Source organism: Crinia signifera, chromosome 2, assembly GCF_055691185.1.
Source record: "Crinia signifera chromosome 2, ASM5569118v1, whole genome shotgun sequence".
Classification (NCBI taxonomy): Eukaryota; Metazoa; Chordata; class Amphibia; order Anura; family Myobatrachidae; genus Crinia; species Crinia signifera.
Window position 1 is genome coordinate 405,336,422 of NC_139218.1, and position 22,567 is coordinate 405,358,988.

At 55.1% G+C, this 22,567-nt stretch overlaps 1 protein-coding gene across 1 annotated transcript in view; it reads left to right on the forward strand.

The window, feature by feature from the left end:
- The window catches only part of LOC146058640 (transient receptor potential cation channel subfamily M member 2-like), a 561,103-nt gene extending 539,057 nt beyond the window's left edge, over window positions 1-22,046 (forward strand). The window contains exon 21 of the mRNA XM_083170913.1: window positions 21,720-22,046. Coding sequence (XP_083027039.1) covers window positions 21,720-21,724 — 5 coding nt within the window. The 3' untranslated portion in view covers window positions 21,725-22,046. The remainder of the gene's footprint in view (window positions 1-21,719) is intronic.
- The last annotated feature ends 521 nt before the right edge of the window (window positions 22,047-22,567 follow it).

Here is a 22,567-nt window from a genome sequence, read left to right on the forward strand (position 1 = left end):
TGGTCTCTGGTCTCAGCTGGGAGCGGATCCCTTAGTACAAAGCACCTGTATAACGGCTGCCTCCGGGTGGTCTCTGGCCTCAGCTGGGAGCAGACCCCTTAGGTCACAGCACCTGTAATTCGGCTGACTCCGGGTGGTCTCTGGTCTCAGCTGGGAGCGGACCACTTAGGTCACAGCACCTGTACAACAGCTGACTCCGGGTGGTCTCTGCTCTCAGCGGGGAGCGGACCCCATAGGTCACAGCACCTGTATAACGGCTGTCTCCTGGTGGTCTCTGGTCTCAGCTGGGAGCAGACCCCTTAGGTAACAGCACCTGTATAACGGCTGATTCCGCGTGATCTCTGGTCTCAGCTGGGAGCGGACCCCTTAGGTCACAGCCAAAAGCGTAACTACCATAGGTGCAAGGGGTGCAAGCTGCTATGGGGCACAGAGCTGAAGGGGGCCCATCTTTACTGTATAAGTTATATTTTCTATATACAATTATTGTCAATATTTGATATATATAGGGGCCATTACAAACTTTTGCTATGAGGCCTGTGAATATCTAGTTACGCCCCTGGTCACAGCACCAGTATAATGGCTGACCCCGGGTGGTCTCTGGTCTCAGCTGGGAGCGGACCCCTTAGTAATCAGCACCTGTATAAAGGCTGATTCCGGGTGGTCTCTGGTCTCAGCTGGGAGCGGACCCCTTAGTACACAGCACCTGTTTAACGGCTGACTCCGGGTGATCTCTGGTGTCAGCTGGGAGCGGACCGCTTAGGTCACAGCACCTGTATAGCGGCTGACTCCGGGTGGTCTCTTAGGTCACAGCACCTGTATACCGCCTGACTCCGAGTTCTCTCTGGTCTCAGCTGGAACCGGACCACTTAGGTCACAGCACCTGTACAACAGCTGACTCCGGGTGGTCTCTGGTCTCAGCTGGGAGTGGACCCCTTAGGTCACAGCACCTGTATAGCGGCTGACTCCGGGTGGTCTCTGGTCTCAGCTGGGAGTGAACCTCTTAGGTCACAGCACCTGTACAACAGCTTACTCTGGGTGGTCTCTGGCCTCAGCTGGGAGCGGACCCCTTTGGTCACAGCACCTGTATAACGGCTGCCTCCGAGTGGTCTCTGGTCTCAGCTGGGAGCGGACCCCTTAGTACAAAGCACCTGTATAACGTCTGCCTCCGGGTGGTCTCTGGCCTCAGCTGGGAGCGGACCCCTTAGGTCACAGCACCTGTAATTCGGCTGACTCCAGGTGGTCTCTGGCCTCAGCTGGGAGCGGACCCCTCAGGTCACAGCACCTGTATAACGGCTGACTCCGGGTGGTCTCTGGTCTCAGCTGGGAGCGGACCCCTTAGGTCACAGCACCTGTATAAAGGCTGACTCCGGGTGGTCTCTGGTCTCAGCTGGGAGTGAACCTCTTAGGTCACAGCACCTGTATAACGGCTGACTCCGGGTGGTCTCTGGCCTCAGCTGGGAGCGGACCCCTTAGGTCACAGCCAAAGGCGTAACTACTATAGGTGCAAGGGGTGCAAGCTGCTATGGGGCCCAGAGCTGAAGGGGGCCCATCTTTACTGTATAAGTTATATTTTCTATATACAATTATTGTCAATATTTGATATACTGTATATAGGGGCCATTACAAACTTTTGCTATGAGGCCTGTGAATATCTAGTTATGCCCCTGGTCACAGCACCAGTATAATGGCTGACTCCGGGTGGTCTCTGGTCTCAGCTGGGAGCGGACCCCTTAGTAATCAGCACCTGTATAAAGGCTGATTCCGGCTGGTCTCTGGTCTCAGCTGGGAGCAGACCCCTTAGGTCACAGCACCTGTATAACGGCTGATTCCGGGTGATCTCTGGTCTCAGCTGGGAGCGGACCCCTTAGGTCACAGCACCTGTACAACAGCTGACTCCGGGTGGTCTCTGGTCAAATGGTCAAAGCTGGGAGCGGACCCCTTAGGTCACAGCACCTGTATAGCGGCTGACTCCGGGTGGTCTCTGGTCTCAGCTGGGAGCGGACCACTTAGGTCACAGCACCTGTACAACAGCTGACTCCGGGTGGTCTCTGGTCTAAGCTGGGAGCGGACCCCTTAGGTCACAGCACCTGTATAGCGGCTGACTCCGGGTGGTCTCTGGTCTCAGCTGGGAGCGGTCCCCTTAGGTCACATCACCTGTATAACGGCTGATTCCTGGTGATCTCTGGTCTCAGCTGGGAGCGGACCCCTTAGGTCACAGCACCTGTATAATGGCTGACTTAGGGTGGTCTCTGGTCTCAGCTGGGAGCGGACTCCTTAGGTCACAGCACCTGTATAATGGCTGACTCCGGGTGGTCTCTGGTCTCAGCTGGGAGCGGACCCCTTAGGTCACAGCACCTGTATAACATCTGACTCCGGGTGGTCTCTGGTCTCAGCTGGGAGCGGACCCCTCAGGTCACAGCACCTGTATAACGGCTGACTCCAGGTCGTCTCTGGTCTCAGCTGGGAGCGGACCCCTTAGGTCACAGCACCTGTATAACGGCTGACTCCAGGTGGTCTCTGGTCTCAACTGGGAGCGGACCCCTTAGGTCACAGCACCTGTATAACGGCTGCCTCCGAGTGGTCTCTGGTCTCAGCTGGGAGCGGATCCCTTAGTACAAAGCACCTGTATAACGGCTGCCTCCGGGTGGTCTCTGGCCTCAGCTGGGAGCAGACCCCTTAGGTCACAGCACCTGTATAGCGGCTGACTCCGGGTGGTCTCTGGTCTCAGCTGGGAGCGGACCACTTAGGTCACAGCACCTGTATAGCGGCTGACTCCGGGTGGTCTCTGGTCTCAGCTGGGAGCGGACCCCTTAGGTCACGGCACCTGTATAACGGCTGACTCCGGGTGGTCTCTGGTCTCAGCTGGGACCGGACCACTTAAGTCACAGCACCTGTATAACGGCTAACTCCGGGTGGTCTCTGGTCTCAGCTGGGAGCGGACCCCTTAGGTCACAGCACCTGTATAACGGCTGACTCCGGGTGGTCTCTGGTCTCAGCTGGGAGCGGACCCCTTAAGTCACAGCACCTGTATAACGGCTGATTCCGGGTGATCTCTGGTCTCAGCTGGGAGCGGACCCCTTAGGTCACAACACCTGTAAAACGCCTGACTCCGAGTGCTCTCTGGTCTCAGCTGGGAGCGGACCACTTAGGTCACAGCACCTGTACAACAGCTGACTCCGGGTGGTCTCTGGTCAAATGGTCAAAGCTGGGAGCGGACCCCTTAGGTCACAGCACCTGTATAGCGGCTGACTCTGGGTGGTCTCTGGTCTCAGCTGGGAGCGGACCACTTAGGTCACAGCACCTGTACAACAGCTGACTCCGGTTGGTCTCTGGTCTAAGCTGGGAGCGGACCCCTTAGGTCACAGCACCTGTATAGCGGCTGACTCCGGGTGGTCTCTGGTCTCAGCTGGGAGCGGTCCCCTTAGGTCACAGCACCTGTATAACGGCTGATTCCTGGTGATCTCTGGTCTCAGCTGGGAGCGGACCCCTTAGGTCACAGCACCTGTATAATGGCTGACTCCGGGTGGTCTCTGGTCTCAGCTGGGAGCGGACTCCTTAGGTCATAGCACCTGTATAATGGCTGACTCCGGGTGGTCTCTGGTCTCAGCTGGGAGCGGACCCCTTAGGTCACAGCACCTGTATAACATCTGACTCCGGGTGGTCTCTGGTCTCAGCTGGGAGCGGACCCCTCAGGTCACAGCACCTGTATAACGGCTGACTCCAGGTGGTCTCTGGTCTCAGCTGGGAGCGGACCCCTTAGGTCACAGCACCTGTATAACGGCTGACTCCAGGTGGTCTCTGGTCTCAGCTGGGAGCGGACCCCTTAGGTCACAGCACCTGTATAACGGCTGCCTCCGAGTGGTCTCTGGTCTCAGCTGGGAGCGGATCCCTTAGTACAAAGCACCTGTATAACGGCTGCCTCCGGGTGGTCTCTGGCCTCAGCTGGGAGCAGACCCCTTAGGTCACAGCACCTGTATAACGGCTGACTCCGGGTGGTCTCTGGTCTCAGCTGGGAGCGGACCACTTAGGTCACAGCACCTTTATAACGGCTGACCCCATGTGGTCTCTGGTCTCAGCTGGGAGCGGACCCCTTAGGTCACAGCCAAAGGCATAACTACTATAGGTGCAAGGGGTGCAAGCTGCTATGGGGCCCAGTGCTGAAGGGGGCCCATCTTTACTGTATAAGTTATATTTTCTATATACAATTATTGTCAATATTTGATATATATAGTGGCCATTACAAACTTTTACTATGAGGCCTGTGAATATCTAGTTACGCCCCTGGTCACAGCACCAGTATAATGGCTGACTCCGGGTGGTCTCTGGTCTCAGCTGGGAGCGGACCCCTTAGTAATCAGCACCTGTATAAAGGCTGATTCCGGGTGGTCTCTGGTCTCAGCTGGGAGCGGACCCCTTAGTACACAGCAGCTATGTAACAGCTGACTCCGGGTGATCTCTGGTGTCAGCTGGGAGCGGACCGCTTAGGTCACAGCACCTGTATAGCGGCTGACTCCGGGTGGTCTCTTAGGTCACAGCACCTGTATACCGCCTGACTCCGAGTTCTCTCTGGTCTCAGCTGGAACCGGACCACTTAGGTCACAGCACCTGTACAACAGCTGACTCCGGGTGGTCTCTGGTCTCAGCTGGGAGTGGACCCCTTAGGTCACAGCACCTGTATAGCGACTGACTCCGGGTGGTCTCTGGTCTCAGCTTTGAGCTGACCCCTTAGGTCACAGCACCTGTATAACGGCTGATTCCGGGTGATCTCTGGTCTCAGCTGGGAGCGGACCCCTTAGGTCACAGCACCTGTATAACTGCTGATTCCGGGTGGTCTCTGGTCTCAGCTAGGAGCGGACCCCTTAGGTCACAGCACCTGTACAACAGCTGACTCCGGGTGATCTCTGGTCTTAGCTGGGAGCGGACCCCTTAGGTCACAGCACCTGTATAAAGGCTGACTCCGGGTGGTCTCTGGTCTCAGCTGGGAGTGAACCTCTTAGGTCACAGCACCTGTATAACGGCTGACTCCGGGTGGTCTCTGGTCTCAGCTGGGAGCGGACCCCTTAGGTCACAGCACCTGTATAACGGTTGACTTAGGGTGGTCTCTGGTCTCAGCTGGGAGCGGACCCCTTAGGTCACAGCACCTGTATAACATCTGACTCCGGGTGGTCTCTGGTCTCAGCTGGGAGCGGACCCCTTAGGTCACAGCACCTGTATAACGGCTGACTCCATGTGGTCTCTGGTCTCAGCTGGGAGCGGACCCCTTAGGTCACAGCACCTGTAATTCGGCTGACTCCGGGTGGTCTTTGGCCTCAGCTTGGAGCGGGCCACTTAGGTCACAGCACCTGTATAACGGTTGACTTAGGGTGGTCTCTGGTCTCAGCTGGGAGCGGACCCCTTAGGTCACAGCACCTGTATAACATCTGACTCCGGGTGGTCTCTGGTCTCAGCTGGGAGCGGACCCCTTAGGTCACAGCACCTGTATAACGGCTGACTCCAGGTGGTCTCTGGTCTCAGCTGGGAGCGGACCCCTTAGGTCACAGCACCTGTATAATGGCTGACTCCAGGTGGTCTCTGGTCTCAGCTGGGAGCGGACCCCTTAGGTCACAGCACCTGTATAAAGGCTGACTCCGGGTGGTCTCTGGTCTCAGCTGGGAGTGAACCTCTTAGGTCACAGCACCTGTATAACGGCTGACTCTGGGTGGTCTATGGTCTCAGCTGGGAGCGGACCCCTTAGGTCAAAGCACCTGTATAACGGCTGACTCCGGGTGGTCTATGGTCTCAGCTGGGAGCGGACCCCTTAGGTCACAGCACCTGTAAAACGCCTGTCTCCGGGTGGTCTCTGGTCTCAGCTGGGAGCGGACCCCTTAGGTCACAGCACCTGTATAACGGTTGACTTAGGGTGGTCTCTGGTCTCAGCTGGGAGCGGACCCCTTAGGTCACAGCACCTGTATAACATCTGACTCTGGGTGGTCTCTGGTCTCAGCTGGGAGCGGACCCCTTAGGTCACAGCACCTGTATAACGGATGACTCCAGGTGGTCTCTGGTCTCAGCTGGGAGCGGACCACTTAGGTCACAGCACCTGTATAACGGCTGACTCCAGGTGGTCTCTGGTCTCAGCTGGGAGCGGACCCCTTAGTACAAAGCACCTGTATAACGGCTGCCTCCGGGTGGTCCCTGGCCTCAGCTGGGAGCGGACCCCTTAGGTCACAGCACCTGTAATTCGGCTGACTCCGGGTGGTCTCTGTCCTCAGCTGGGAGCGGACCACTTAGGTCACAGCACCTTTATAACGGCTGACTCCATGTGGTCTCTGGTCTCAGCTGGGAGCGGACCCCTTATGTCACAGCACCTGTATAAAGGCTGCCTCCGGGTGGTCTCTGGTCTCAGCTGGGAGCGGTCCCCTTAGGTCACAGCACCTGTAATTCGGCTGACTCCGGGTGGTCTCTGGCCTCAGCTGGGAGCGGACCACTTAGGTCACAGCACCTTTATAACGGCTGACTCCATGTGGTCTCTGGTCTCAGCTGGGAGCGGACTCCTTAGTAATCAGCACCTGTATAAAGGCTGATTCCGGGTGGTCTCTGGTCTCAGCTGGGAGCGGACCCCTTAGTACATAGCACCTGTATAACAGCTGACTCCGGGTGATCTCTGGTGTCAGCTGGGAGAGTAATCCGGGTTCCGTCCTTTACAATCCGGGTTCCGCCCTTTACATTCCACTGAAACTGCCCTGACCAAAGTCACTAACGATCTACTATCGGCTAAATCCAAAGGCCTCTTCTCTATCCTCATCCAGCTTGATCTGTCGGCTGCCTTTGACACTGTTGACCACCCTCTCCTGCTCAACACCCTCCGCTCCTTTGGCATCACTGGCACGGTCTTCTCCTGGTTCACCTCATACCTCTCCGATCGCTCCTTCTCCGTCTCCACTCCGAGCTCCTCCTCTCCTACTACCCCACAGCCAGTCGGTGTTACCCAAGGGTCAGTCCTTGGCCCTCTCCTCTTCTCCCTCTACACCACCTCTCTGGGCACCCTCATCAGCTCCTATGGTTTTCATTACCACCTTTATGCTGATGATACCCTAATCTATCTCTCCTCCCCCGACTTATCCCCATCACTTCTGTCCAAGGTCTCCGAATGCCTCACGGCCATCTCAGCCTGGATGACCCAACGCTTCCTGAAACTAAACATGGCTAAAACTGAACTTCTAATCTTCCATCCCCCGAACATCCCCTCTTCTCCCACTATCTCCATCAGCATTGGTGAAACCGAGATCACGTCCACCGACCAAACGCGCTGCCTCGGTGTCATCATTGACTCCTCCCTCTCTTTCACCCCCCACATTCGTGCTCTCTCACAGTCTTGCCGCTTTCACCTACGCAACATCTCACGCATCAGACCATTCCTCTCCACTGACGCGACCAAAATTCTCATTCACTCTCTTGTCATCTCCCGCCTTGACTACTGCAACATCCTTCTCTCTGGGCTACCTCTCACCCGCCTCGCACCTCTCCAATCCATTCTTAACGCTGCTGCTAGGCTCATCTTCCTCTCCCGCCGCTCTACCTCCGCCTCCCCCCTCTGTTTATCTCTTCACTGGCTCCCCATTCCTTTCCGAGTTCTCTTTAAACTCCTCACCACCACCTACAAGGCTCTCTCCTCCTCCACAGCTCCCTACCTCTCTTCACTGATCTCTATCCACACTCCCTCCCGTCCTCTTCGCTCCATCGCTGACCGCCGACTGACCTCTCACCTAATCACCTCCTCCCACTCCCGTGTCCAAGATTTCTCTTGCGCTGCCCCCCTGCACTGGAACAACCTCCCGCCACCCATCAGGCTATCTGATTCCCTTACCTCCTTCAAGTGCTCCCTCAAAACCCACTTTTTTCGACTAGCCTATCCCTCCTCCTAACCTCTTTTGATCCTCCTATCCTGCCTCCGTTCCCCTCCGTTCCTACTTATCCTATTGTATTTCGTTCGTCCACCCACCTATTTTTAGTATGTTAACTCTTATGAGCAGGGCCCTCCTTCCTCACGTACTCACCCTACCTCATTACCTCACCTGTGCTCCTGTCCTGTTCTTCCCTTCCTCTACATCATCTTCGGTCTCCTTGACTATTTTGACACCTACTTCTGAACTGATGCTGATTTTAGTTCTACCAGCTATACCCCTATTTATACTGTATCTTTCTACACACCCTGTACGTTACCTTGTAATTTGTTTTTTTTTGTTTGCTATGTACGGCGCTGCGGACACTTTGTGGCGCCTTATAAATAAACGTACTACTACTACTACTACTACTACCCCTTAGGTAACAGCACCTGTATAGCGGCTGACTCCGGGTGGTCTCTGGTCTCTGCTGGGAGCGGACCCCTTAGATCACAGCACCTGTATAACGGCTGTCTCCAGGTGGTCACTGGTCACAGCTGGAAGAGGACCCCTTAGGTCACAACACCTGTAAAACGGCTGACTCCGAGTGCTCTCTGGTCTCAGCTGGGAGCGGACCACTTAGGTCACAGCACCTATACAACAGCTGACTCCGGGTGGTCTCTGGTCAAAGCTGGGAGCGGACCCCTTAGGTCACAGCACCTGTATAGCGTCTGACTCCGGGTGGTCTCTGGTCTCAGCTGGGAGCGGACCCCTTAAGTCACAGCACCTGTATAACGGCTGACTCCGGGTGGTCTCTGGTCTCAGCTGGGAGCGGACCCCTTAGGTCACAGCACCTGTATAACGGCTGACTCCGGGTGGTCTATGGTCTCAGCTGGGAGCGGACCCCTTAGGTCACAGCAGTTGTATAACACCTGACTCTGGGTGGACTCAGGTCTCAGCTGGGACCCAAACCCTTAGGTCACAGCACCTGTATAACGGTTGACTTAGGGTGGTCTCTGGTCTCAGATGGGAGCGGACCCCTTAGGTCACAGCACCTGTATAACATCTGACTCTGGGTGGTCTCTGGTCTCAGCTGGGAGCGGACTCCTTAGGTCACAGCACCTGTATAAAGCCTGACTCTGGGTGGTGTCTGGTCTCAGCTGGGAGCGGACCCCTTAGGTCACAGCACCTGTAAAACGCCTGTCTCCGGGTGCTCTCTGGTCTCATCTGGGAGCGGACCACTTAGGTCACAGAACCTGTACAACAGCTGACTCCGGGTGGTCTCTGCTCTCAGCGGGGAGCGGACCCCTTAGGTCACAGCACCTGTATAATGGCTGTCTCCAGGTGGTCTCTGGTCTCAGCTGGGAGCAGACCCCTTAGGTAACAGCACCTGTATAATGGCTGTCTCCAGGTGGTCTCTGGTCTCAGCTGGAAGCGGACCCCTTAGGTCACAGCCAAAGGCGTAACTACCATAGGTGCAAGGGGTGCAAGCTGCTATGGGGCCCAGAGCTGAAGGGGGCCCATCTTTACTGTATAAGTTATATTTTCTATATACAATTATTGTCAATATTTGATATATATAGGGGCCATTACAAACTTTTGCTATGAGGCCTGTGAATATCTAGTTACGCCCCGGGTCACAGCACCGGTATAATGGCTGATTCCGGGTGGTCTCTGGTCTCAGCTGGGAGCGGACCCCTTAGTAATCAGCACCTGTATAATGGCAGATTCCGGGTGGTCTCTGGTCTCAGCTGGGAGCGGACCCCTTTGTACACAGCAGCTATGTAACAGCTGACTCCGGGTGATCTCTGGTGTCAGCTGAGATAGGACCCCTTAGGTCACAGCACCTGCATAATGCCTGACTCTCGGTGGTGTCTGGTCTCAGATGGGAGCGGACCCCTTAGGTCACAGCACCTGTATAGCGGCTGACTCCGGGTGGTCTCTGGTCTCGGCTGGGAGAGGACCCCTTAGGTCAAAGCACCTGTAAAACGCCTGACTCCGGTTGCTCTCTGGTCTGAGCTGGTAACGGACCACTTAGGTCACAGGACCTGTACAACAGCTGACTCTGGGTGGTCTCTGGTCTCAGCTGGGAGCGGACCCCTTTAGGTAATAGCACCTGTATAGTGGCTGACTCCGGGTGGTCTCTGGTCTCAGCTGGGAGCGGACCCCTTAGGTCAAAGCACCTGTATAACGGCTGACTCCAGGTGGTCTCTGGTCTCAGCTGGGAGCGGACCCCTTAGATCACAGCACCTCTATAAAAGCTGACTCCGGGTGGTCTCTGGTCTCAGCTGGGAGTGAACCTCTTAGGTCAAAGCACCTGTATACCGGCTGATTCCGGGTGGTCTCTGGTCTCAGCTGGGAGCGGACCCCTTAGTACACAGCAGCTATGTAACAGCTGACTCCGGGTGATCTCTGGTGTCAGCTAAGATAGGACCCCTTAGGTCACAGCACCTGCATAATGCCTGACTCTGGGTGGTGTCTGGTCTCAGATGGGAGCGGACCCCTTAGGTCACAGCACCTGTATAGCGGCTGACTCCGGGTGGTCTCTGGTCTCGGCTGGGAGCGGACCCCTTAGGTCACAGCACCTGTACAAAGGCTGTCTCCAGGTGGTCTCTGGTCTCAGCTGGGAGCGGACCCCTTAGGTCACAGCACCTGTATAAAGGCTGACTCCGGGTGGTTTCTGGTCTCAGCTGGGAGTGAACCTCTTAGGTCACAGCACCTGTATAACGGCTGATTCCGGGTGGTCTATGGTCTCAGCTGGGAGCGGACCCCTTAGGTCAAAGCACCTGTATAACGGCTGACTCCGGGTGGTCTATGGTCTCAGCTGGGAGCGGACCCCTTAGGTCACAGCAGTTGTATAACACCTGACTCCGGTGGTCTCTGGTCTCAGCTGGGAGCCAAACCCTTAGGTCACAGCACCTGTATAACGGTTGACTTAGGGTGGTCTCTGGTCTCAGCTGGGAGCGGACCCCTTAGGTCACAGCACCTGTATAACATCTGACTCTGGGTGGTCTCTGGTCTCAGCTGGGAGCGGACCCCTTAGGTCACAGCACCTGTATAACGGCTGACTCCAGGTGGTCTCTGGTCTCAGCTGGGAGTGGACCCCTTAGGTCACTGCACCTGTATAACGGCTGACTCCAGGTGGTCTCTGGTCTCAGCTGGGAGCGGACCCCTTAGGTCACAGCAGTTGTATAACACCTGACTCCGGGTGGACTCTGGTCTCAGCTGGGAGCCAAACCCTAAGGTCACAACACCTGTATAACGGTTGACTTAGGGTGGTCTCTGGTCTCAGCTGGGAGCGGACCCCTTAGTACGAAGCACCTGTATAAAGGCTGATTCCGGGTGGTCTCTGGTCTCAGCTGGGAGCGGGCCCCTTAGTTCACAGCACCTGTATAACGGCTGTCTCCAGGTGTTCTCTGGTCACAGCTGGGAGAGGACCCCTTAGGTCACAACACCTGTAAAACGCCTGACTCCGAGTGCTCTCTGGTCTCAGCTGGGAGCGGACCACTTAGGTCACAGCACCTATACAACAGCTGACTCCGGGTGGTCTCTGGTCAAAGCTGGGAGCGGACCACTTAGGTCACAGCACCTGTATAGCGGCTGACTCCGGGTGGTCTCTGGTCTCAGCTGGGAACGGACCACTTAGGTCACAGCACCTGTATAGCGGCTGATTCCGGGTAGTCTCTGGTCTCAGCTGGGAGCGGACCCCTTAGGTCACAGCACCTGTATAACGGCTGACTCCGGGTGGTCTCTGGTCTCAGCTGGGAGCGGACCCCTTAAGTCACAGCACCTGTATAACGGCTTACTCCGGGTGGTCTCTGGTCTCAGCTGGGAGCGGACCCCTTAGGTCACAGCACCTGTATAACGGCTGACTCCGGGTGGTCTATGGTCTAAGCTGGGAGCGGACCCCTTAGGTCACAGCAGTTGTATAACACCTGACTCCGGGTGAACTCAGGTCTCAGCTGGGAGCCAAACCCTTAGGTCACAATACCTGTATAACGGTTGACTTGGGGTGGTCTCTGGTCTCAGCTGGGAGCGGACCCCTTAGGTCACAGCACCTGTATAACATCTGACTCCGGGTGGTCCCTGGTCTCAGCTGGGAGCGGACTCCTTAGGTCACAGCACCTGTATAAAGCCTGACTATGGGTGGTCTCTGGTCTCAGCTGGGAGCGGACCCCTTAGGTCACAGCACCTGTAAAACGCCTGTCTCCGGGTGCTCTCTGGTCTCAGCTGGGAGCGGACCACTTAGGTCACAGCACCTGTACAACAGCTGACTCCGGGTGGTCTCTGCTCTCAGCGGGGAGCGGACCCCATAGGTCACAGCACCTGTATAACGGCTGTCTCCTGGTGGTCTCTGCTCTCAGCGGGGAGCGGACCCCATAGGTAACAGCACCTGTATAACGGCTGATTCCGCGTGATCTCTGGTCTCAGCTGGGAGCGGACCCCTTAGGTCACAGCCAAAAGCGTAACTACCATAGGTGCAAGGGGTGCAAGCTGCTATGGGGCCCAGAGCTGAAGGGGGCCCATCTTTACTGTATAAGTTATATTTTCTATATACAATTATTGTCAATATTTGATATATATAGGGGCCATTACAAACTTTTGCTATGAGGCCTGTGAATATCTAGTTACGCCCCTGGTCACAGCACCGGTATAATGGCTGACTCCGGGTGGTCTCTGGTCTCAGCTGGGAGCGGACCCCTTAGTAATCAGCACCTGTATAAAGGCTGATTCTGGGTGGTCTCTGGTCTCAGCTGGGAGCGGACCCCTTAGTACACAGCAGCTATGTAACAGCTGACTCCGGGTGATCTCTGGTGTCAGCTGGGAGAGGACTCCTTAGGTCACAGCACCTGTATAGCGGCTGACTCCGGGTGGTATCTGGTCTCAGCTGGGAGCGGACCCCTTAGGTCACAGCACCTGTATAACGGCTGTCTCCAGGTGGTCTCTGGTCACAGCTGGGAGCGGACCACTTAGGTCACAGCACCTGTATAGCGGCTGACTCCGGGTGGTCTCTGGTCAAAGCTGGGAGCGGACCCCTTAGGTCACAGCACCTGTATAGCGGCTGACTCCGGGTGGTCTCTGGTCTCAGCTGGGAGCGGACCCCTTAGGTCACAGCACCTGTATATCAGCTGACTCCGGGTGGTCTCTGGTCTCAGCGGGGAGTGGACCCCTTAGGTCACAGCACCTGTATAACGGCTAATTCCGTGTGGTCTCTGGTCTCAGCTGGGAGCGGACCCCTTAGGTCACAGCACCTGTATATCAGCTGACTCCGGGTGGTCTCTGGTCTCAGCTGGGAGCGGACCCCTTAGGTCACAGCACCTGTACAACAGCTGACTCCGGGTGGTCTCTGCTCTTAGCGGGGAGCGGACCCCTTAGGTCACAGCACCTGTATAACGGCTGTCTCCGGGTGGTCTCTGGTCTCAGCTGGGAGCAGACCCCTTAGGTCACAGCACCTGTATAACGGCTGACTCCGGGTGGTCTCTGGTCTCAGCTGGGAGCTGACCCCTTAGGTCACAGCACCTGTACAACAGCTGACTCCGGGTGGTCTCTAATCTCAGCTGGGAGCGGACCCCTTAGGTCACAGCACCTGTACAACAGCTGACTCCGGGTGGTCTCTGGTCTCAGCTGGGAGCAGACCCCTTAGGTCACAGCACCTGTATAACGGCTGACTCCGGGCGGTCTCTGGTCTCAGCTGGGAGCGGACCCCTTAGGTCACAGCACCTGTATAACGACTGACTCCGGGTGGTCTCTAGTCTCAGCTGGGAGCGGACCCCTTAGGTCACAGCACCTGTACAACAGCTGACTCCGGGTGGTCTCTGGTCTCAGCTGGGAGCGGACCCCTTAGGTCACAGCACCTGTATAACGGCTAATTCCGGGTGGTCTCTGGTCTCAGCTGGGAGCGGACCCCTTAGGTCACAGCACCTGTATATCAGCTGACTCCGGGTGGTCTCTGGTCTCAGCTGGGAGCGGACCCCTTAGGTCACAGCACCTGTAAAACGCCTTACTCCGGGTGCGCTCTGGTCTCAGCTGGGAGCGGACCACTTAGGTCACAGCACCTGTACAACAGCTGACTCCGGGTGGTCTCTGCTCTCAGCGGGGAGCGGACCCCTTAGGTCACAGCACCTGTATAACGGCTGTCTCCAGGTGGTCTCTGGTCTCAGCTTGGAGCAGACCCCTTAGGTCACAGCACCTGTATAACGGCTGACTCCGGGTGGTCTCTGGTCTCAGCTGGGAGCTGACCCCTTAGGTCACAGCACCTGTACAACAGCTGACTCCAGGTGGTCTCTGGTCCCAGCTGGGAGCGGACCCCTTAGGACACAGCACCTGTACAACGGCTGACTCTGGGTGGTCTCTGGTCTCAGCTGGGAGCAGACCCCTTAGGTCACAGCACCTGTATAACGGCTGACTCCGGGTGATCTCTGGTCTCAGCTGGGAGCGGACCCCTTAGGTCACTCACAGCACCTGTATAACGGCTGACTCCGGGTGGTCTCTAGTCTCAGCTGGGAGCGGACCCCTTAGGTCACAGCACCTGTACAACAGCTGACTCCGGGTGGTCTCTGGTCTCAGCTGGGAGCGGACCCCTTAGGTCACAGCACCTGTACAACAGCTGACTCCGGGTGGTCTCAGGTCTTAGCTGGGAGCAGACCCCTTAGGTCACAGCACCTGTATAACGGCTGACTCCGGGTGGTCTCTTGTCTCAGCTGGGAGCGGACCCCTTAGGTCACAGCAGTTTTATAACACCTGACTCCGTTGGACTCTGGTCTCAGCTGGGAGCCAAACCCTTAGGTCACAGCACCTGTATAACGGTTGACTTAGGGTGGTCTCTGGTCTCAGCTGGGAGCGGACTCCTTAGGTTACAGCACCTGTATAACATCTGACTCCAGGTGGTCTCTGGTCTCAGCTGGGAGCGGACTCCTTAGGTCACAGCACCTGTATAGTGGCTGACTCCGGGTGGTCTCTGGTCTCAGCTGGTAACGGACCCCTTAGGTCACAGCACCTGTATAACGCCTGATTCTGGGTGGTGTCTGGTCTCAGCTGGGATCGGACCCCTTAGGTCACAGCACCTGTATAGCGGCTGACTCCGGGTGGTCTCTGGTCTCAGCTGGTAACGGACCCCTTAGGTCACAGCACCTGTATAACGGCTGATTCCGGGTGATCTCTGGTCTCAGCTGGGAGCGGACCCCTTAGGTCACAGCACCTGTATAATGGCTGATTACAGGTGCTCTCTGGTCTCAGCTGGGAGTGGACCACTTAGGTCACAGCACCTGTACAACAGCTGACTCCGGGGGTCTCTGTTCTCAGCTGGGAGCAGACCCCTTAGGTCACCGCATCTGTATAATGCCTGACTCCGGGTGGTCTCTGGTCTCAGCGGGGAGCGGACCCCTTAGGTCACAGCACCTGTATAACGGCTGACTCCGTGTGAACTCTGGTCTCAGCTGGAAGCGGACCCCTTTGGTCACAGCACCTGTATAACGGCTGACTCGGGGTGAACTCTGGTCTCAGCTGGGAGCGGACCCCTTTGGTCAAAGCACCTGTATAACGGCTGACTCCAGGTGGTCTCTGGTCTCAGCTGGGAGCGGACCCCTTAGGTCACAGCACCTGTATAACGGCTGTCTCCAGGTGCTCTCTGGTCTCAGCTGGGAGTGGACCACTTAGGTCACAGCACCTGTACAACAGCTGACTCCGGGTGGTCTCTGTTCTTAGCTGGGAGCAGACCTCTTAGGTCATCACATCTGTATAATTCCTGACTCCGGGTGGTCTCTGGTCTCAGCGGGGAGCGGACCCCTTAGGTCACAGCACCTGTATAACGGCTGACTCCGTGTGAACTCTGGTCTCAGCTGGAAGCGGACCCCTTTGGTCACAGCACCTGTATAACGGCTGACACCAGCTGGTCTCTGGTCTCAGCTGGAAGCGGACCCCTTAGGTCACAGCACCTGTGTAACGGCTGACTCCAGGTGGTCTTTGGTCTCAGCTGGGAGCGGACCCCCTAGGTCACAGCACCAGTATAATGGCTGACTCCGGGTGGTCTCTGGTCTCAGCTGTGAGCGGACCCCTTAGGTCACAGCACCTGTATAACGGCTGCCTCCGGGTGGTCTCTGGTCTCAGCTGGTAACGGACCCCATAGGTCACAGCACCTGTATAACGGCTGATTCCGGGTTATCTCTGGTCTCAGCTGGGAGCGGACCCCTTAGGTCACAGCACCTGTAAAACGGCTGATTCCGGGTGCTCTCTGGTCTCAGCTGGGAGTGGACCACTTAGGTCACAGCACCTGTACAACAGCTGACTCCGGGTGATCTCTGTTCTCAGCTGGGAGCAGACCCCTTTAGTCACCGCATCTGTATAACGCCTGACTCCGGGTGGTCTCTGGTATCAGCTGGGAGCGGACCCCTTAGGTCACAGCACCTGTATAACGGCTGTCTCCAGGTGGTCTCTGGTCTCAGCTGGGAGCGGATGTGAAGGAATTGCATTGGCGATAAGTGAATTGTGACATCCTCTACTCCACAGTAATTAATGTACATTTTAGCCCTATTGTTCCCTATGTATGTCTGTATTTCCCAGGACTTTATTCATGTAAGCCCCAATTGCGTATTACTTAAATATTGTAACTGTGTATGTGGAGACAAATGGTCCGGCTAGAAGCGACCAAATGCTTAGATTACAATCTGGTCAGTTTGTGTATAGTTTTTGGTTCAGGGATCAAAGGACCTCTTTATAGGCTGTTTAGTAACAGAGACAGATAGTGGCAGAGACATACACTTCCCCCCCAAATAACAAGAGGCTAAGGATGGATAACACCAGGGTCAGTCTCCAGAGAAGAGATCTGTTTACATGAAGGTGTGAAATCCCTCACATACACAAGCTTCAAAGCCAGATGAAGGGAGTGAGTTAATCAGCCCCTGGACAGGTAATAGGAGACCCTGTTATATTCATACAACTGCACCCAGCATAGGAAGGGTTAAGAATTCCTGAGGGAGGGGGAGAGGGGTGCCTTTGGGATGTAAGTTGGTGTTTGCAGGAAGAGAGGGGAGAGATGTGAATGAGAGCTGAAGGAGAAGAGAGGAGGAAGGAGGTTAGTCGCAGTCTTAAGGTTCAGAGGTATGCTCTACCTGTGTCTTGTGGAACGCCTCATCCTCGCTTCTGTGGAGTTGCCGGTGTTTTGTGGACTTATACAGTTTTCTGCTATCACAGCTGTGTGGACAAGTGATAGTTTGCCCTGTGGAACTGATCTGGGACTGTGACTATACAAGGACTGTCTGTTTGGGCCTGCTACCTGAATATCTTTCTACTCTGCAATTTACCTTTGCCACTGTTTATTGTCTATTTGTGCGTGCTGTGGAAAATAAACCATTCTTCTGGTTTCATCTGCTCGGTGTCTGAGTGATTGAGGAACTCGTACCCTCACATTTGGCGGCAGCGGCGGGACCACTCAGACACCAACCTTCGAGCAACGAGTCATAAACACCTCAGGGAATGGATCCAGCACCACTATGCTACCGATACAGCAAAAAGGATCAACTGCAGGATCTGTGCCGTACGAGGCAGATTGAGTTTGAGGCATTGGACACCAGAGCAGCATTAATGGCAAAGCTGGCACAATGGGACCAAGAACACCCTGGACAGGAGGACGATGAGGACCCCGTCCTAGAGCGGAACGAGGTGCAGGGGGCCAACAGGACAAATGCTTCAGGGGCTGCGCTGCCTGTTGGAAATGCAGATCAGTTGCAGGACTTGCTGGCAGCTCTGGGACAAGGAGCCTCAGTTTTGGGAGCTGCATTGGGGTTGCAGTCCTCTATACCCACTACGGCAGCATCAGTAAGCCAGGTGGCCAGGCTGAGATATAATGACATCCCACCTTTTGATGATGCCGGTTCGGATATTGATACCCATTTGCAGATGTTTGAATCTGTTATGACTTTGCATGGAATTGAGGCAGCAGAGTGGCCTCGATTTCTGTTCCCCAGTCTGAGAGGAAGGGCTCTGGAAGCATTCCATGCCCTGAGCCCAGAGCAGGTGCTGGTATATGAGGAGGTACGAAGTGTCCTGCTTGCTAGATATGCGGTGACTGCTGAATCATACCGTGTGAAGTTTCGCACCATAACCCGAAAAGGCGATTCTTCATTTACAGAGTTTAATAACCTGTTGCGGAGGAACTGTGATAAGTGGCTGTCCGTGAAGCAGGCCCTTACTGTAAAAGATATTAAAAATGCTTTTATCTTGGAGCAGCTGCTGAACAAGATGCCTCTTGAGATCAGAGAATGGGTAGCAGATCGGACCCCTACCACCCCCGAGAAAGCGGCACAACTAGCGGACGAGTTCACAGCTAACAGGCCTCGGTGGAGAGGGGCCAACATCGAGGAAAAGACTAATCTCCGACGGGCCCAGCCAGATCGGGATCTACCGGCGGCCCCCCAACGCCCAGCTCCACAGCCCCCCAACCCCCGGCCTTGGGGACCCGAGCTACCAGGAGCCCGTCGCTGCTACAACTGTGACAAGGTGGGTCATGTCCGCCGAGATTGCCCCCGGGGAAGTGGACCATTTCCAGGTGCCCGACATGCCTTGCCTCGAGTAGCTGTGTGCCAGGAACCATCATTTGGGGGAGGGGGAGGGGAGTACTGTCCTGATGCGCCAGAGGCGGAGGAAGTAGTATACCAGGTGGAGGTGGTAGCAGCTATTGGAAAAGCCACCCCGGATAACATGAAGCCACATCTACAGCCTGTAAAAGTTAATGGGAAGGAACTGCAGGGGTTAAGAGATTCGGGTGCCTCCATCACCCTTATCCGCCCAGAATTAATCCCCCCCTGCCAACTACTGAAGCAACGGAAAATTAAGATCTCCATGGCAGGGGGGCAGATCACTGTCATCCCCATGGCCCGGGTACACTTGGATTGGGGTCAGGACTCTGGGGAAGTGAACGTGGGACTTCTGGAAGGGCTCCCCACCCATGTTATTCTAGGAAATGATTTGGGTGGTGGATTGGCCAGTTGTTTCGTGGGAGCTATCACCCGGAGCCAGTCACAGGCTGGAGAGATAGCACCTGAGGGCCCTCTCCCGCCAGCACCAGGAATTACTGCTACAGCCCCTGAGCCACCGCCGGTGAGTAACATGGTACCAGACTTGCTTGACTGTGACGTGAATCTGGGGGAGGTAGATAGAGTGGAATTTAGGGAAGCCCAACAAACAGATCCGTCCCTAGCTAGCCTCCGCAGGGCAGCAGGACGGAGTGATTGGGGAACTCAGGAGGATCGCATTCAGTGGGAGGAGGGGAGACTGTACAGGGTGCCAGCAAAAGCAGACCCATTAGAGCCCGAAGTCCCTAGGAAACAGTTAATTGTTCCCCAGCAGTACCGTGCGCGATTGCTAGCACTTGCCCATGACATCCCCTCAGCAGGCCATTTAGGGATTCGTAAAACCCGGGCCCGACTGCTGCGGCACTTCTTCTGGCCAGGAATAAACCAGGAGGTAAGACAGTATAGAGAGTCATGTGGGGTCTGTCAACGCCTCGGGGGACCCCCACGTCGTGTCCCCCTACAACCCATGCCTGTGATCAGTGAGCCATTCAGGAGAGTGGCCATGGACATTGTTGGGCCTTTTAAGAAACCGAGCAGAACAGGAAAGAAATACATACTGACTGTGGTTGACTATGCGACTAGGTACCCAGAGGCGGTGGCGCTGGCATCCATAGATGCTGAGCATATTGCCCAGGCTCTCATGGATATCTTTAGTCGTGTGGGATTTCCCGAAGAAGTGGTCACCGACCAAGGTGCGCAATTTCAAGGGGACTTACTGCAGACCATATGGGCCAAATTTGGGGTCCATCCCTTTCGCACTACTGCCTATCACCCCCAAACAAACGGATTGTGTGAGCGATTTAATGCGACCCTTAAGCAGTTGCTACGGGCATATGCTGAATCAGAGGGGGGAGACTGGGAGAAATCCTTGCAACAGCTTCTATTCGCATACCGCGAAGTAAGGCAAGATTCTACCGGGTTCTCCCCTTTTGAGTTACTATATGCCAGAAGGGTCCGGGGTCCTCTCGACTTAGTCAGGGAAAGCTGGGAAGGATCATTCCAGGAACCGGAGGTTCCGGTCTTAGAATATGTGGCCCAAATGAGGGAGAGACTGCAAAGGCTAATGCAGCTTGCGCATGACCATATGCTGGAGGCACAGGGAAGGCAGTGCAAGTATTACAACCAGCATGCACGTGAACGGGAGTTGGAAGTGGGTCAGAAAGTGATGGTACTGGTACCTGTACGAAAGCACAAGTTACAGGCGACCTGGGCAGGGCCATATACTGTAGTGGACCGACAGGGGCAGGTAGATTATATCATTGCCCTAGATCAAACCGGGAAGCGGGTGGGCACCTACCACATAAATAGATTAAAAAAATATGTCACCAGGGAAATAGGGGCTGTGGCAATCTGCTGCCCACCAATGGATGACCCAGAGACTGACCCCATCCCTGACATTCTGGCAGCAACCAAGAAGGATGTGGGGGTGGAGGCCGTGCCCATAGGCACACAGTTAACTGAAACCCAGACCCGACAAATGAGGGAGGTTTTGGAGCTAGTGGGGCCTCAGTTCACTAGCAGGCCAGGACGCACTCATGTAGCAGCCCATCATGTCGACACCGGAGCAACTCGGCCCATTAGGCAACCAGCATATCGGCTGAATCCCGAGGTGCTCAATATGATGAAAAAAGAGGTAGACGAAATGCTGGCGCTTGGGGTCATTGTGCCATCAAATAGTCCCTGGGCCTCCAGCGTGGTCTTAGTGCCCAAGAAGGATGGGAGTACACGCTTCTGCGTGGACTATAGGAAGCTGAATGAGGTGACAGTGACAGACGCATACCCCATGCCCCGGGTAGATGAGCTGTTAGACAGGTTGGGGATGGCTCGCTATGTGTCCACCCTGGACCTTAGCAAGGGGTACTGGCAGATACCCCTTACCAGAGAGGCACAGGAGAGGTCAGCGTTCAATACCCCATTTGGGCTTTTTGAATTTACTGACATGCCCTTCGGGATGAAGAATGCCCCTGCCACCTTCCAGCGTACAGTAGATCGCATACTGACAGGGTGTCAGGAGTTTGCCCAGGCCTACCTGGATGATATAGCAATTTTTAGTGAGACCTGGGAGGATCATCTGCAGCATGTAGCCCAGGTTTTAGCAGAGATTAGCCAGGCAGGGTTGACAATCAGACCGGATAAGTGTCAGATGGGGATGGCAGAGGTGCTGTACCTTGGCCACAGGGTTGGGGGAGGCCGTATTCGTCCAGAACCAGCAAAAATTGAGGCCATTCTGAAGTGGCCTCACCCCACTAACCAAAAACAGGTACGTGCCTTCCTGGGCACAGCGGGGTACTATCGTAAATTTGTTCCTCAGTACAGCACCATTGCCAAACCACTGACTGACCTAACGACCAAAAAGTACACCCGAAACATTGACTGGACCCCTGACTGCGAGCAGGCTTTCTCCCAGCTTAAGGACATCTTGTCCCGGTCCCCAGTGTTAGCCGCCCCTGACTTCCGCCGGCGGTTCATTGTGCAAACAGATGCTTCAGCTTGTGGAATAGGAGCTGTGCTAAGTCAAATAGGGGAGGATGGGTGTGAGCACCCAGTTGCCTTTATTTCCCGAAAACTAGTTGCCCGCGAGATAGCCTACGCCACCATTGAAAAGGAGTGCCTAGCCATCGTCTGGGCACTAAAGAAGTTGCAGCCCTATGTGTATGGGCGTGAGTTTTCAGTGGTAACAGATCATAACCCCCTTAGTTTTCTACAACGTACAGCTGGAGACAATGGACGGTTACTGAGGTGGAGCTTAGCCCTACAACTGTACAACTTCTCTATTTCTCACAAAAAGGGTAAAGATCATGGAAACGCGGATGGCCTATCCCGTCAGCAGGAACCAGACCCAGTGCCACCTAACACCAGGAGACCAGCCCTTGCCATTACCCAGGACACCAGGAACATGGACTAAAATGTGGGGGAGGAAATGTGAAGGAATTGCATTGGCGATAAGTGAATTGTGACATCCTCTACTCCACAGTAATTAATGTACATTTTAGCCCTATTGTTCCCTATGTATGTCTGTATTTCCCAGGACTTTATTCATGTAAGCCCCAATTGCGTATTACTTAAATATTGTAACTGTGTATGTGGAGACAAATGGTCCGGCTAGAAGCGACCAAATGCTTAGATTACAATCTGGTCAGTTTGTGTATAGTTTTTGGTTCAGGGATCAAAGGACCTCTTTATAGGCTGTTTAGTAACAGAGACAGATAGTGGCAGAGACATACACTTCCCCCCCAAATAACAAGAGGCTAAGGATGGATAACACCAGGGTCAGTCTCCAGAGAAGAGATCTGTTTACATGAAGGTGTGAAATCCCTCACATACACAAGCTTCAAAGCCAGATGAAGGGAGTGAGTTAATCAGCCCCTGGACAGGTAATAGGAGACCCTGTTATATTCATACAACTGCACCCAGCATAGGAAGGGTTAAGAATTCCTGAGGGAGGGGGAGAGGGGTGCCTTTGGGATGTAAGTTGGTGTTTGCAGGAAGAGAGGGGAGAGATGTGAATGAGAGCTGAAGGAGAAGAGAGGAGGAAGGAGGTTAGTCGCAGTCTTAAGGTTCAGAGGTATGCTCTACCTGTGTCTTGTGGAACGCCTCATCCTCGCTTCTGTGGAGTTGCCGGTGTTTTGTGGACTT